The sequence below is a fragment of the Ranitomeya imitator genome, chromosome 8, assembly GCF_032444005.1.
Source record: "Ranitomeya imitator isolate aRanImi1 chromosome 8, aRanImi1.pri, whole genome shotgun sequence".
Taxonomy (NCBI): domain Eukaryota; kingdom Metazoa; phylum Chordata; class Amphibia; order Anura; family Dendrobatidae; genus Ranitomeya; species Ranitomeya imitator.
In genome coordinates this window covers 100944453-100956481 of record NC_091289.1, presented here as the reverse complement: position 1 = coordinate 100956481, position 12029 = coordinate 100944453, and the positions used below count along the sequence as shown (strand labels likewise).

General features: G+C 47.4%; 1 protein-coding gene across 1 annotated transcript in view; it reads left to right on the top strand.

The window, feature by feature from the left end:
* The first annotated feature begins 1122 nt into the window (after positions 1-1122).
* UCK2 (uridine-cytidine kinase 2) overlaps positions 1123-12029 on the top strand; it is a 57135-nt gene continuing 46228 nt past the window's right edge. The window contains exon 1 of the mRNA XM_069737220.1: positions 1123-1585. Within this exon, the coding sequence (XP_069593321.1) occupies positions 1490-1585 (96 nt within the window). The 5' untranslated portion in view covers positions 1123-1489. The remainder of the gene's footprint in view (positions 1586-12029) is intronic.

Sequence of the window (12029 nt, the reverse complement as noted above, 5' to 3'; positions counted from 1 at the left end):
TTAGTCTGAGGATGATAGGGACTGGCTACAAGATACTGCACATGGGTTATTAGTCTGAGGATGATAGGGACTGGCTACAAGATACTGCACATGGGCTATTAGTCTGAGGATGATAGGGACTGGCTACAAGATACTGCACATGGGTTATTAGTCTGAGGATGACAGGGACTGGCTACAAGATACTGCACATGGGCTATTAGTCTGAGGGCGATAGGGACTGGCTACAAGATACTGCACATGGGTTATTAGTCTGAGGATGATAGGGACTGGCTACAAGATACTGCACATGGGTTATTAGTCTGAGGATGACAGGGACTGGCTACAAGATACTGCACATGGGCTATTAGTCTGAGGGCGATAGGGACTGGCTACAAGATACTGCACATGGGCTATTAGTCTGAGGATGATAGGGACTGGCTTCAAGATACTGCACATGGGCTATTAGTCTGAGGGCGATAGGGACTGGCTACAAGATGCTGCACATGGGCTATTAGTCTGAGGGTGATAGGGACTGGCTACAGCTTGCGGCTCTATGTTCTTGCAGAGGCGGTAGATTAGGCGTGATTTGGATCCTCTGATCAGCCATTTCTTGGTTCTCTCACATGGGATTATAGTCAGGCCGGCATCTGGGCCGGCTCGTAGCAAGTGACCACTGTAAGAATGTGTTTCTGGATCGGAGCCGGCATCTTGGCCTGTGGCTCTAGGACAGCGGCTCCATCTCAGTTGTTTTCTGAGTGATACATCTGCCTGAAAAAGCTGTGTGAACATACTTTTATTAAGTGGTAGAAGCAGGGTGTAACTACAGGAGGTGCAGGGGTTGTAATCGCACCCGGGTCCTGGAGCCTAGGGGGCCCTAAAAGTCCCTTTGGCCTATAGGAAAAGACTTTTGCTATTATTTGAAATCTTCGCATAGGGGTCAATGAGTTTCATGTTGCACCACTGGGTAGAAGGGTATCCCCATGGTCACAATGTACACCCTACTTGTAGTTTAGCGGATGGCCGACTGCTGAAGGCTCCTGAAGCTGGTCACATCCTAACCCCCAGTCCATTCATTGTCTATGGGACGGTGGGAAATGGCCGAATTGTCCAGCAGTCCCATGTACAATGAATGGAGGGGAGGTTGGGCATGTGCTGCATAGACGGGGCCAGTTCATGGGGTCCACAGTCCTGTCCACTGGGGTCGCCGTGCATAAGGGACGGTTTCTGGGATAAACCGTATGGAGGGTCCTTATCAGGTGGATTGTGGGACTGCCGTCACCGGCCCGGCCGACGTTACACCCTCATCCTGGCAGCGCCCCATCTGCCAGGGAGAGGCTGAGGTGACGGCCGCCGCCTGGCACGGTGCCAGCCAGTCGGTGTGTGGGGGACACAGTGACAGCGTCTAGATCCAGCCCCCACCGACTCCTCAAATAAGAGCTGAGGGCATCATCATGAAGAGGAGGAGCAGCGGTCCTAGCGGAGAGCCGTGACACTGGAGGGAGGAAGAAGCATGGCCGGGGACAGCGAGCAAGCACTGCCCGAGCACACGCCGCACAACGGACAGCCCTTCCTCATCGGAGTCAGCGGGGGCACAGCCAGCGGCAAAGTGAGTGACCGGGGGGCAGCCGGGCACACAGGCGGCCGCCATGGAGCAGCAGTATGAATGGTGGCAGCCGGGACTGGCGCCTCCGCTGCCACATGGACGCGTGTTCTCCGCGCCGCAGACAGCACGGCCGGTGCGGACACTGCCCCCTGTGGCGGAGCGCACACCCGGGCTCTGCGGAGAGTGGGAGCCGCGCAGCGGGCGGGAGTGACGGCTGCGCACATGGCAGCGGCGCCTGGTAGCTCTGCATAGCCATGTCACTGTGTATAATGGCGGCATGTGGGTGTATACACAGCTGGCCGACACCTGTCACACACCCGAGCATTGTGTGCCCCGACCCCACAGCCATGAGTGTCACCAGCTATGGAGTGGCCCTACAGACACAGTAACCGGCGGACAGCTGGCCAGGATCCGGTGCACGGTAACGTCAGGATGTGACGCTGCTGCCTCCACACCTGGCCGGCAGTCGGCGCGTCCTGCTGCGTGTGCGCATGCTCCTTCCGGTGTGTGAGCAGCGTCTGATGCACCGGTGCTGCCGGTCCGGGCTCTGCACACGGGGCCCGCAGGTAGCCGGTGCCCTGAGCTCCCTCCATCCTGGCCGCGCACTCTGACACTTTGCCCAGAGCTGTTCTCTCCCTGGCGGAGGTGCTGTGGGGCTGATAACCGAGAACACGGCAGCAGCACAGTGAGGGGCTCCGTGTCTGTGGTGAGGGGCTCCGTGTCTGTGGTGAGGGGCTCCGTGTCTGTGGTGAGGAGCCGATTGGATGGAAATCTGTGGATCTAACACCCAAGTGGGCAAACTAAAAGCCGCACAAATTGCAGGGTCTGTCTCCCTACAAGCGGGGTCGTCAGAGGTCAGCGTCCATTACTGGCCGACCGCGCCACTCAGGACAGTGGTTAGCAGATCTTTGTGTCCATAATCAGTCCTTGATCTCAGCATCTGCCCACACCGGATGGGACGCTGGCAAAGATGACTTTAAAAAATCATTTCCTCTGTCAAAAAGCGTACAACAGTATGAGAATCAGTTCCCCCCCCCCAAAAAAAAAAAAAGGAATATTGCAACCAGTGCTTTGGAGTCAGTAAGCCAAACCTCCGACCCCACAGCACCGGTCACTACTGAGCATGTGCGTAAAGTGCAGCACAAATTCATCTCACTACTGAGCATGTACATAAAGTGCAGCACAGATTCATCTCACCTCCGACCCCACAGCGCTGGTCACTACTGAGTCTCTATACTACGTGGCTCTGTGCTGGGCAATATACTACGTGACTGGGCAATATACTACGTGGCTCTCTGCTGTATACTATGTCGCTGTGCGATATACTACGTCACTGGGCAATATACTACGTCACTGGGCAATATACTACGTGGCTGGGCAATATACAACGTCACTGGGCAATATACTACGTGGCTGGGCAATATACTCCCATAGTTTGTAAGCTTGCGAGCAGGGCCCTCACTCCTCCTGGTATCTGTTTTGAACTGTATTTCTGTTATGCTGTAATGTTTATTGTCTGTACAAGTCCCCTCTATAATTTGTAAAGCGCTGCGGAATATGTTGGCGCTATATAAATAAAATTATTATTATTATTATTATCATGTGCATAAAGTGCAGCACAGATTCATCTCACCTCCGACCCCACAGCACTGGTCACTACTGATCATGTACATAAGGTGCAGCACAGATTCATCTCGCCTCCGACCCCACAGCACTGGTCACTACTGATCATGTACATAAGGTGCAGCACAGATTCATCTCGCCTCCGACCCCACAGCACTGGTCGCTATTGATCATTACATAAAGTGCAGCACAGATTCATCTCACCTCCGACCCCACAGCACTGGTCACTACTGATCATGTGCATAAAGTGCAGCACAGATTCATCTCACCTCCGACCCCACAGCACTGGTCACTACTGAGCATGTGCATAAAGTGCAGCACAGATTCATCTCACCTCCGACCCCACAGCACTGGTCACTACTGAGCATGTGCATAAAGTGCAGCACAGATTCATCTCACCTCCGACCCCACAGCACTGGTCACTAGGGTTGAGCGACTTACTTTTTTAGGGTCAAGTCAGGTTTCGCGAAACCCGACTATCTCAAGAGTCGAGTGAAATTGGCCGATTATGACGAAAAGTCGGGGATCGACCGGAACACGAAACCCAATGCAAAGTCAATGGGAAATCTATTTTTTTTTTTTCTTCTCTCCCTCTCCGTCCCTGAACAGAAAAGCTGGTGTTACACATTGCAGATCGCTACAGCGCACAAATGACAAGATGGCGATTAGGTGTCCACGCCCCTAAGACCTATGTCATCACTCTGCCCACGCTCCTTCATTGGCTGAAAAAATGGCGTGACTTTGGCGTGAAGATCACCGACCGCATGGCCGATCCCGCACTAGGGTCGGGTTTCATGAAACCCAACTTTGCCAAAAGTCGGCGACTTTTGAATTTGTCCGATCCGTTTCGCTCAAGCCTACTGGTCACTGCTGAGCATGTACATGAAGTGTAGAACAGATTCATCTCCAGTAAAAGCTGAGATCCTTACATCAGGAACAGAGCAGACATTTATAGGACGTTTCTTATCTTTCCCAAACTATGATAGAAATCTTTACATCACATCCTGCATTGTACTACTTAACCCAATTTATTATTTATTGTTATAGCGCCATTTATTCCATGGTGCTTTACATGTGAGGAGGGGTATACATAATAAAAACAAGTACAATAATCTTAAACAATACAAGTCACAGCTGGTACAGGAGGAGTGAGGACCCTGCCCGCGAAGGCTGACAATCTACAAGGGATGAGTGAGGATACAATAGGTGAGGGTAGAACTGGTCGTGCAGTGGTTTGGTCGATCGGTGGTTACTGCAGGTTGTAGGCTTGCTGGAAGAGGTAGGTCTTCAGGTTCTTTTTGATGGTTTCGATGGTAGGTGAGAGTCTGATATGTTGTGGTAGAGAGTTCCAGAGTAGGCGTGATGCGTGAGAGAAATCTTGTATACGATTGTGGGAAGGGGAGTAGAGAAGGAGATCTTGTGAGGATCGGAGGTTGCGTGTAGGTAAGTACCTGGCGACGAGGTCACAGATGTATGGAGGAGACAGGTTGTGAATGGCTTTGTGTGTCATGGTTAGGCTTTTGTACTGGAATCTCGGGGCAATGGGGAGCCAGTGAAGGGATTGACACATGGGAGAGGCCAGGGAATAGCGGGGGGACAGGTGGATTAGTCGGGCAGCTGAGATTAGATTTGAGGGGCGTGAGAGTGTTCGAGGGGAGGCCACAGAGCAGGGGGGTTGCAGTAGTCGAGGCGGGAGATGATGAGGGCATGGACTAGGGTTTAGGCAGATTCTTGGTTTAGGAATGTACGGATCCGTGAAATATTTTGAGTTGAAGGCGGCAGGAAGTGGAAAAGGATTGGATATGTGGTTTGAAGGAGAGATCAGTGTCAAGGATTACCCCGAGACCACGAGCTTGTGGGACTGGGGAGAGTGTGCAGCCGTTTACTGTAATGGATAGGTTCGGGGGGGGGGGTGTCGCGTGAGATGGGAGAAAGACAATGAATTCTGTTTTGTCCATGTTAAGTTTCAGAAATCTAGTGGAGAAGGATGAAATAGTGGACAGACATTGAGGGATTCTGGTTAGTAGGGAGGTGATATCTGGTCCAGAGATGTAGATCTGTGTGTCATCAGCATAGAGATGATACTGAAAAGCCATGAGATTCTATGAGCTGTCCCAGGCCAAAGGTGTAAATGGAGAAGAGCAGGGGCCCTAGAACTGAACCTTGCGGGACTCCGACAGATAGTGGGCGAGGTGAGGAGGTGGTGTGTGAATGGGAGACGCTGAATGTTCGGTCAGTTAGGTATGGCGAGATCCAGGATAGGGCCAAGTCTGTGATGCCAAGGGATGAGAGGGTCTGTAATAATAGGGAATGGTCCACTGTGTCAAAGGCAGAGGACAGGTCCAGGAGGAGGAGGACAGAGTAGTGTCGCTTGCTCTTGGCGGTTAATAGGTCATTGGTGACCTTAGTTAGGGCAGTTTCAGTGGAATGGTGTGACCGGAAGCCTGATTGTACGCGGTTGAAAAGGGAGCAGGAAGAGAGATGGGAGGACAGTTCAAGATGGACGTGTTGTTCCAGTAGCTTGGAGGCATAGGGCCGAAGTGATATAGGGCGATAGCTAGATACAGAGGATGGGTCAAGAGGGGGCTTTTTGAGGATAGGTGTGATTGAGGCATGTTTAAAGCTTGAGGGGAAAACACCAGTTGTTAGTGGTAAGTTGAAGAGATGGGTTAGAGTTGGGATGAAGACTGTGGCGAGAGTTGGGATGAAGTGGGATGGGATCGGGTCAAGTGCACAGGTGGTGAGATGCGATCTTGAGAGTAGAGTGGAGAGTCTATCTTCTGTAATAGTGGAGAAGTTGGTTTTGGAGGTGGAGGGCTGGGTAGTTGGGAGGAAGGGCTCTGGGGGTTGTCGACTAAAACTGGCTCTGATGTTCTCAATCTTCTGCTTGAAAAATGAGGCAATTATGTCGGAGTCGGTCCATTTTATATAGACTTGGACTACACAATATGAACACTGACTCTGACTTTACAGCCCTGGTGTAAATAGGTGTGGTAGAAACCACGGCAGAGATACAATGTGAATAATTTTTTTTTTTTTGTTAAAACAATTTCCTCCATGTGGTAGGTTTCTTACAAATACTGGAATCTGATATGTCTGGAGCCATTAACGGTAGTCACATCATGGCTGGGGCGGACAGGTCGGTCTTCTGGGCTTCGCCCTCTGATCCTCTTTCATATCATGGCTGGGGCGGACAGGTCGGTCTTCTGGGCTTCACCCTCTGATCCGTTCACATCATGGCTGGGGCGGACAGGTCGGTCTTCAATTGCATCAAAATTTAGTTGAATGTGACCAGTCTGCAACATGTGCACAGGCTTTTTCACATCTGCATCATGTCAACTTTCAGTTTGTTTTTTTTCCAGCTTATTTTAAAGGGGTTGTCTGGACTTGTGCTACAAGTCTGCAGTTGCTCTGTGACCTGCGAATCCTCGCATCACGTGCACTGTGAGGATTTGCTGGTACTGGGACCTGTGGTCACAAGTGTGTGTGTGTGTGTGTGTGGTCACGTGCCGACCAGATGGATGCGGCCTCAGTGCAAATGTATTGAGCAAGCTGGATCCAGTCTAGACGGAAGCCACATGGCCGCCGCCCCCACTTTCAGCATCGGAGAATCCTGACAATGTGCAGTTAGGGGATTCACAAGTCTGCAGTCAAATGCACACAAAAAAGCACATTTTTTGTTTGTTTATGCTACAGTTTTTCTGTTAAGAGACGCGTTTATGAACGATGGTGAAGTTGGTTTCTTATTTGTCAGTTTCATATTTAGTAATTTTTTATAGGTTTAACAACAAAAAATAATCCTCACAATAATAACATACAATGCAGTGAGGTGCCCTGATGTTAATACACTTAAAACTGCTACAAAAATTATAAAACTGGCACTAAAAATAGGCATTAAAGTGGGCACTGAAGGGCATTAATGAAAGGGTTAAATGACTTTGGGCCACTGATATCACACCACAGACATATAGAACAGGGCGCCCCACATTAAAACCAGGTCTCTTCAGCCTGGCCCAAATGGGTTCTGGGCATCAGAATTGGCATCAAAGTGGGCAGACAGTTGACTTTCACAGATTTGAATAAGTATAACTCCTGAAAAACATCAGTTACTTATTGTAATCTGTGAAAATGGGCTGTTTTCCCACTTTGATGCCAATTTTGATGCCCAAAACCCATTTGGGCCAGGCTGGAGGGACCTGGGTTTGATGCAGGGCCTCACTATCTGCGTATTCTTAGTGTGAGATCAGTGGCCCAACATCATTTAACCCCTTAAATATCAGTTACTTATTCAAATCTGAAAATGGGCTGTTTGCCCACTTTGATGCCACTTTGATTAGATGCAGAAATGTCTGCAGCTAAGGCTACTTTCACACATCCAGTTTTTGGTTTCAGGCTAAATCCGGCAAATTTGCAAAAAAACGGATCCAGTGTAAATTGTGAGACTGATGCACTGGATCTGTTTTTTAGCTGGATCCGGCTCTCTGTACAGTCATGGCCAAAATTTTTGAGAATGACACCAAAATTATATTTTCACATGATCTGCTGCCCTCTGGTTTGTATTAGTGTTTGTCTGATGTTTATATCACATACAGAAATATAATTGCAATCATATTATGAGTGCCAATAGGTTATATTGACAGTTAGAATGAGTTAATGCAGCAAGTCAACATTTGCAGTGTTGACCCTTCTTCTTCAAGACCTCTGCAATTCTCCCTGGCATGCTCTCAATCAACTTCTGGACCAAATCCTGACTGATAGCAGTCCATTCTTGCATAATCAATGCTTGCATTTTGCCAGAATTTGTTGGTTTTTGTTTGTCCACCCGTCTCTTGATGATTGACCACAAGTTCTCAATGGGATTAAGATCTGGGGAGTTTCCAGGCCATGGACCCAAAATCTCTGTTTTGTTCCATGAGCCATTTAGTTATCACCTTTGCTTTAAGGCAAGGTGCTCCATCATGCTGGAAAAGGCATTGTTGGGCGCCAAACTGCTCTTGGACGGTTGGGAGAAGTTGCTCTTGGAGGACATTCTGGTACCATTCTTTATTCATGGCTGTGTTTTTAGGCAAGACTGAGTGAGCCGATTCCCTTGGCTGAGAAGCAACCCCACACATGAATGGTTTCAGGATGCTTTACAGTTGGCATGAGACAAGACTGGTGGTAGCGCTTTGTCCCAGTCCTCAGCAGTCCACTCCCTGTACCTTTTGCAGAATATCAGTCGGTCCCTGATGTTTTTTTCTGGAGAGAAGTGGCTTCTTTGCTGTCCTCCTTGAAACCAGGCCTTGCTCAAAGAGTCTCCGCGTCACAGTGCGTGCAGAAGCACTCACACCAGCCTGCTGCCATTCCTGAGCAAGCTCGGCACTGCTGGTAGTCCGATCCCGCAGCTGAAACAGTTTTAAGATACGGTCCTGGTGCTTGCTGGTCTTTCTTGGGCGCCCTGAAGCCTTTTTGACAACAATGGAAGCTTTCTCCTTGAAGTTCTTGATGATGCGATAGATTATTGACTGAGGTGCAATCTTTGTAGCTGCGATACTCTTCCCTGTTAGGCCATTTTTGTGCAGTGCAATCATGGCTGCACGTGTTTCTTTAGAGATAACCATGGTTAACTGAAGAGAAACAATGATACTAAGCACCAGCCTCCTTTTAAAGTGTCCAGTGATGTCATTCTTACTTAATCATGACTGATCGCCAGCCCTGTCCTCATCAACACCCACACCTGTGTTAATGGATCAATCACTAAAACGATGTTAGCTGCTCCTTTTAAGGCCGGCGTCACACACAGCGTAAAACAATACGGTCCGTATATTACGGCCGTAATACGCTGAAAAGTCCCGAAAAAAGTGGTCCGTAGCTCCTCAGTAGGCAGGGTGTGTCAGCGTTTTTTGCGCATGGCATCCTCCGTATGTAATCCGTATGGCATCCGTACTGCGTGGTTTTCTCGCAGGCTAGCAAAACCAACATACCGCTATAGAAGTGATCCATGTGTCCCAAAAAGAAAAGAAAATATATATATACTGTCTATATATATATATATATATATATATATATATATGTCAGTAGACACATATATTAGAGAGAAAAGCCGGTAATTCAGTGCGGTGTACAGTAAAATCACACTGACAGCTTACAGTAGAATAGGTAGAATAAATGTGTACACATAGAATAGGTATATATATATATATATATGTCAGTGAGACACATATATGTATATATATTAATATTTATTCCAGCGCTAGACAGCTTGAAAGCCGGTAATTCAATTACCGGCTTTTTCCTTCTCCTTCCTAAAACCCGACATGATTTGAGACATGGTTTACATACAGTAAACCATGTCTTCTCTCCATTTTTTTTGCAGATTCCACACTACTAATGTCAGTAGTGTGTATCTGCAAAATTTGGCCGTTCTAGCTCTTAAAATAAAGGGTTAAATGGCGGAAAAAATTGGCGTGGGCTCCCGCGCAATTTTCTCCGCCAGAGTAGTAAAGCCAGTGACTGAGGGCAGATATTAATAGCCTGGAGAGGGTCCACGGTTATTGGCCCCCCCCTGGCTAAAAATATCTGCCCCCAGCCACCCCAGAAAAGGCACATCTGGAAGATGCGCCTATTCTGGCACTTGGCCACTCTCTTCCCATTCCCGTGTAGCGGTGGGATATGGGGTAATGAAGGGTTAATGCCACCTTGCTATTGTAAGGTGACATTAAGCCTAATTAATAATGGAGAGGCGTCAATTATGACACCTATCCATTATTAATCCAATACTAGTAAAGGGTTAAATAAAACACAAACACATTTTTTAAAATTATTTTAATGAAATAAAAACAATGGTTGTTGCAGTATTTTATTCAACGCCCAATCCAGTCACTGAAGACCCTCGTTCTGTGAGTAAAAAAACATAATAAACCAACAATATACTTACCCTCCGCAGATCTGTAACGTCCAACGATGTAAATCCTTCTGAAGGGGTTAAAACATTTTGCAGCAAGGAGCTGTGCTAATGCAGGCTGCTCCTCGCTGCAAAACCCCAGGGAATGAGGCTAAAAATAGATCAATGATCTATATTTAGCTTCATTTGCGGTGAGGCGCCCTCTGCTGGCTGTTCATAGATCGTGGGAAATTACCTAGAAAGCCAGGGAGCCAGGGAGCTTTCTAGGTAATTTCCCACGATCTATGAACAGCCAGCAGAGGGCGCCTCACCGCAAATGAAGCTAAATATAGATCATTGATCTATTTTTAGCCTCATTCCCTGGGGTTTTGCAGCGAGGAGCAGCCTGCATTAGCACAGCTCCTTGCTGCAAAATGTTTTAACCCCTTCAGAAGGATTTACATCGTTGGACGTTACAGATCTGCGGAGGGTAAGTATATTGTTGGTTTATTATGTTTTTTTACTCACAGAACGAGGGTCTTCAGTGACTGGATTGGGCGTTGAATAAAATACTGCAACAACCATTGTTTTTATTTCATTAAAATAATTTTAAAAAATGTGTTTGTGTTTTATTTAACCCTTTACTAGTATTGGATTAATAATGGATAGGTGTCATAATTGACGCCTCTCCATTATTAATTAGGCTTAATGTCACCTTACAATAGCAAGGTGGCATTAACCCTTCATTACCCCATATCCCACCGCTACACGGGAATGGGAAGAGAGTGGCCAAGTGCCAGAATAGGCGCATCTTCCAGATGTGCCTTTTCTGGGGTGGCTGGGGGCAGATATTTTTAGCCAGGGGGGGGCCAATAACCGTGGACCCTCTCCAGGCTATTAATATCTGCCCTCAGTCACTGGCTTTACTACTCTGGCGGAGAAAATTGCGCGGGAGCCCACGCCAATTTTTTCCGCCATTTAACCCTTTATTTTAAGAGCTAGAACGGCCAAATTTTGCAGATACACACTACTGACATTAGTAGTGTGGAATCTGCAAAAAAAATGGAGAGAAGACATGGTTTACTGTATGTAAACCATGTCTCAAATCATGTCGGGTTTTAGGAAGGAGAAGGAAAAAGCCGGTAATTGAATTACCGGCTTTCAAGCTGTCTAGCGCTGGAATAAATATTAATATATATACATATATGTGTCTCACTGACATAGAATAGGTATATATATATATATATATATATGTGTACACATTTATTCTACCTATTCTACTGTAAGCTGTCAGTGTGATTTTACTGTACACCGCACTGAATTACCGGCTTTTCTCTCTAACAGCGCTGCGTATTTCTCGCAAGTCACACTGCTTGTCCGTGTGTAATCCGTATTTTTCACGCTTCCATAGACTTTCATTGGCGTATTTCTTGCGCAGTACGGTGACAAACGCAGCATGCTGCGATTTTGTACGGCCGTAGAAAGCCGTATAATACTGATCAGTAAAATACGGCAAATAGGAGCAGGGGCATAGAGAATAATTGTGCCGTATTTTTTGCGAGTTTTACGGACGTAGATTCTGCGCTCTTACGTCCGTAAAACTCGCATGTGTGACGGCGGCCTAAGGCAGGACTGCAATGATGTTGAAATGTGTTTTGGGGGTTAAAGTTCATTTTCTGGGCAAATATTGACTTTGCAAGTACAGTAATTGCTGTTAAGCTGATCACTCTGACATTCAGGAGTATATGCCAATTGCCATTAGAAAAAATGAAGCAGTAGACTTTGGAAAAATTAATATTTGTCTCATTCTCAAAATTTTTGTCCATGACTGTACTGCGCATGGGTGAGAGAGATCCCATGCCAGAAACAAAAACAAAGCTTCTGGGCATGCTCAATGTATAAAAAACGGATTCAGTCGCCGGAAACGTCCATTCACACATCCGTTCCATGCGTTTATTGCCG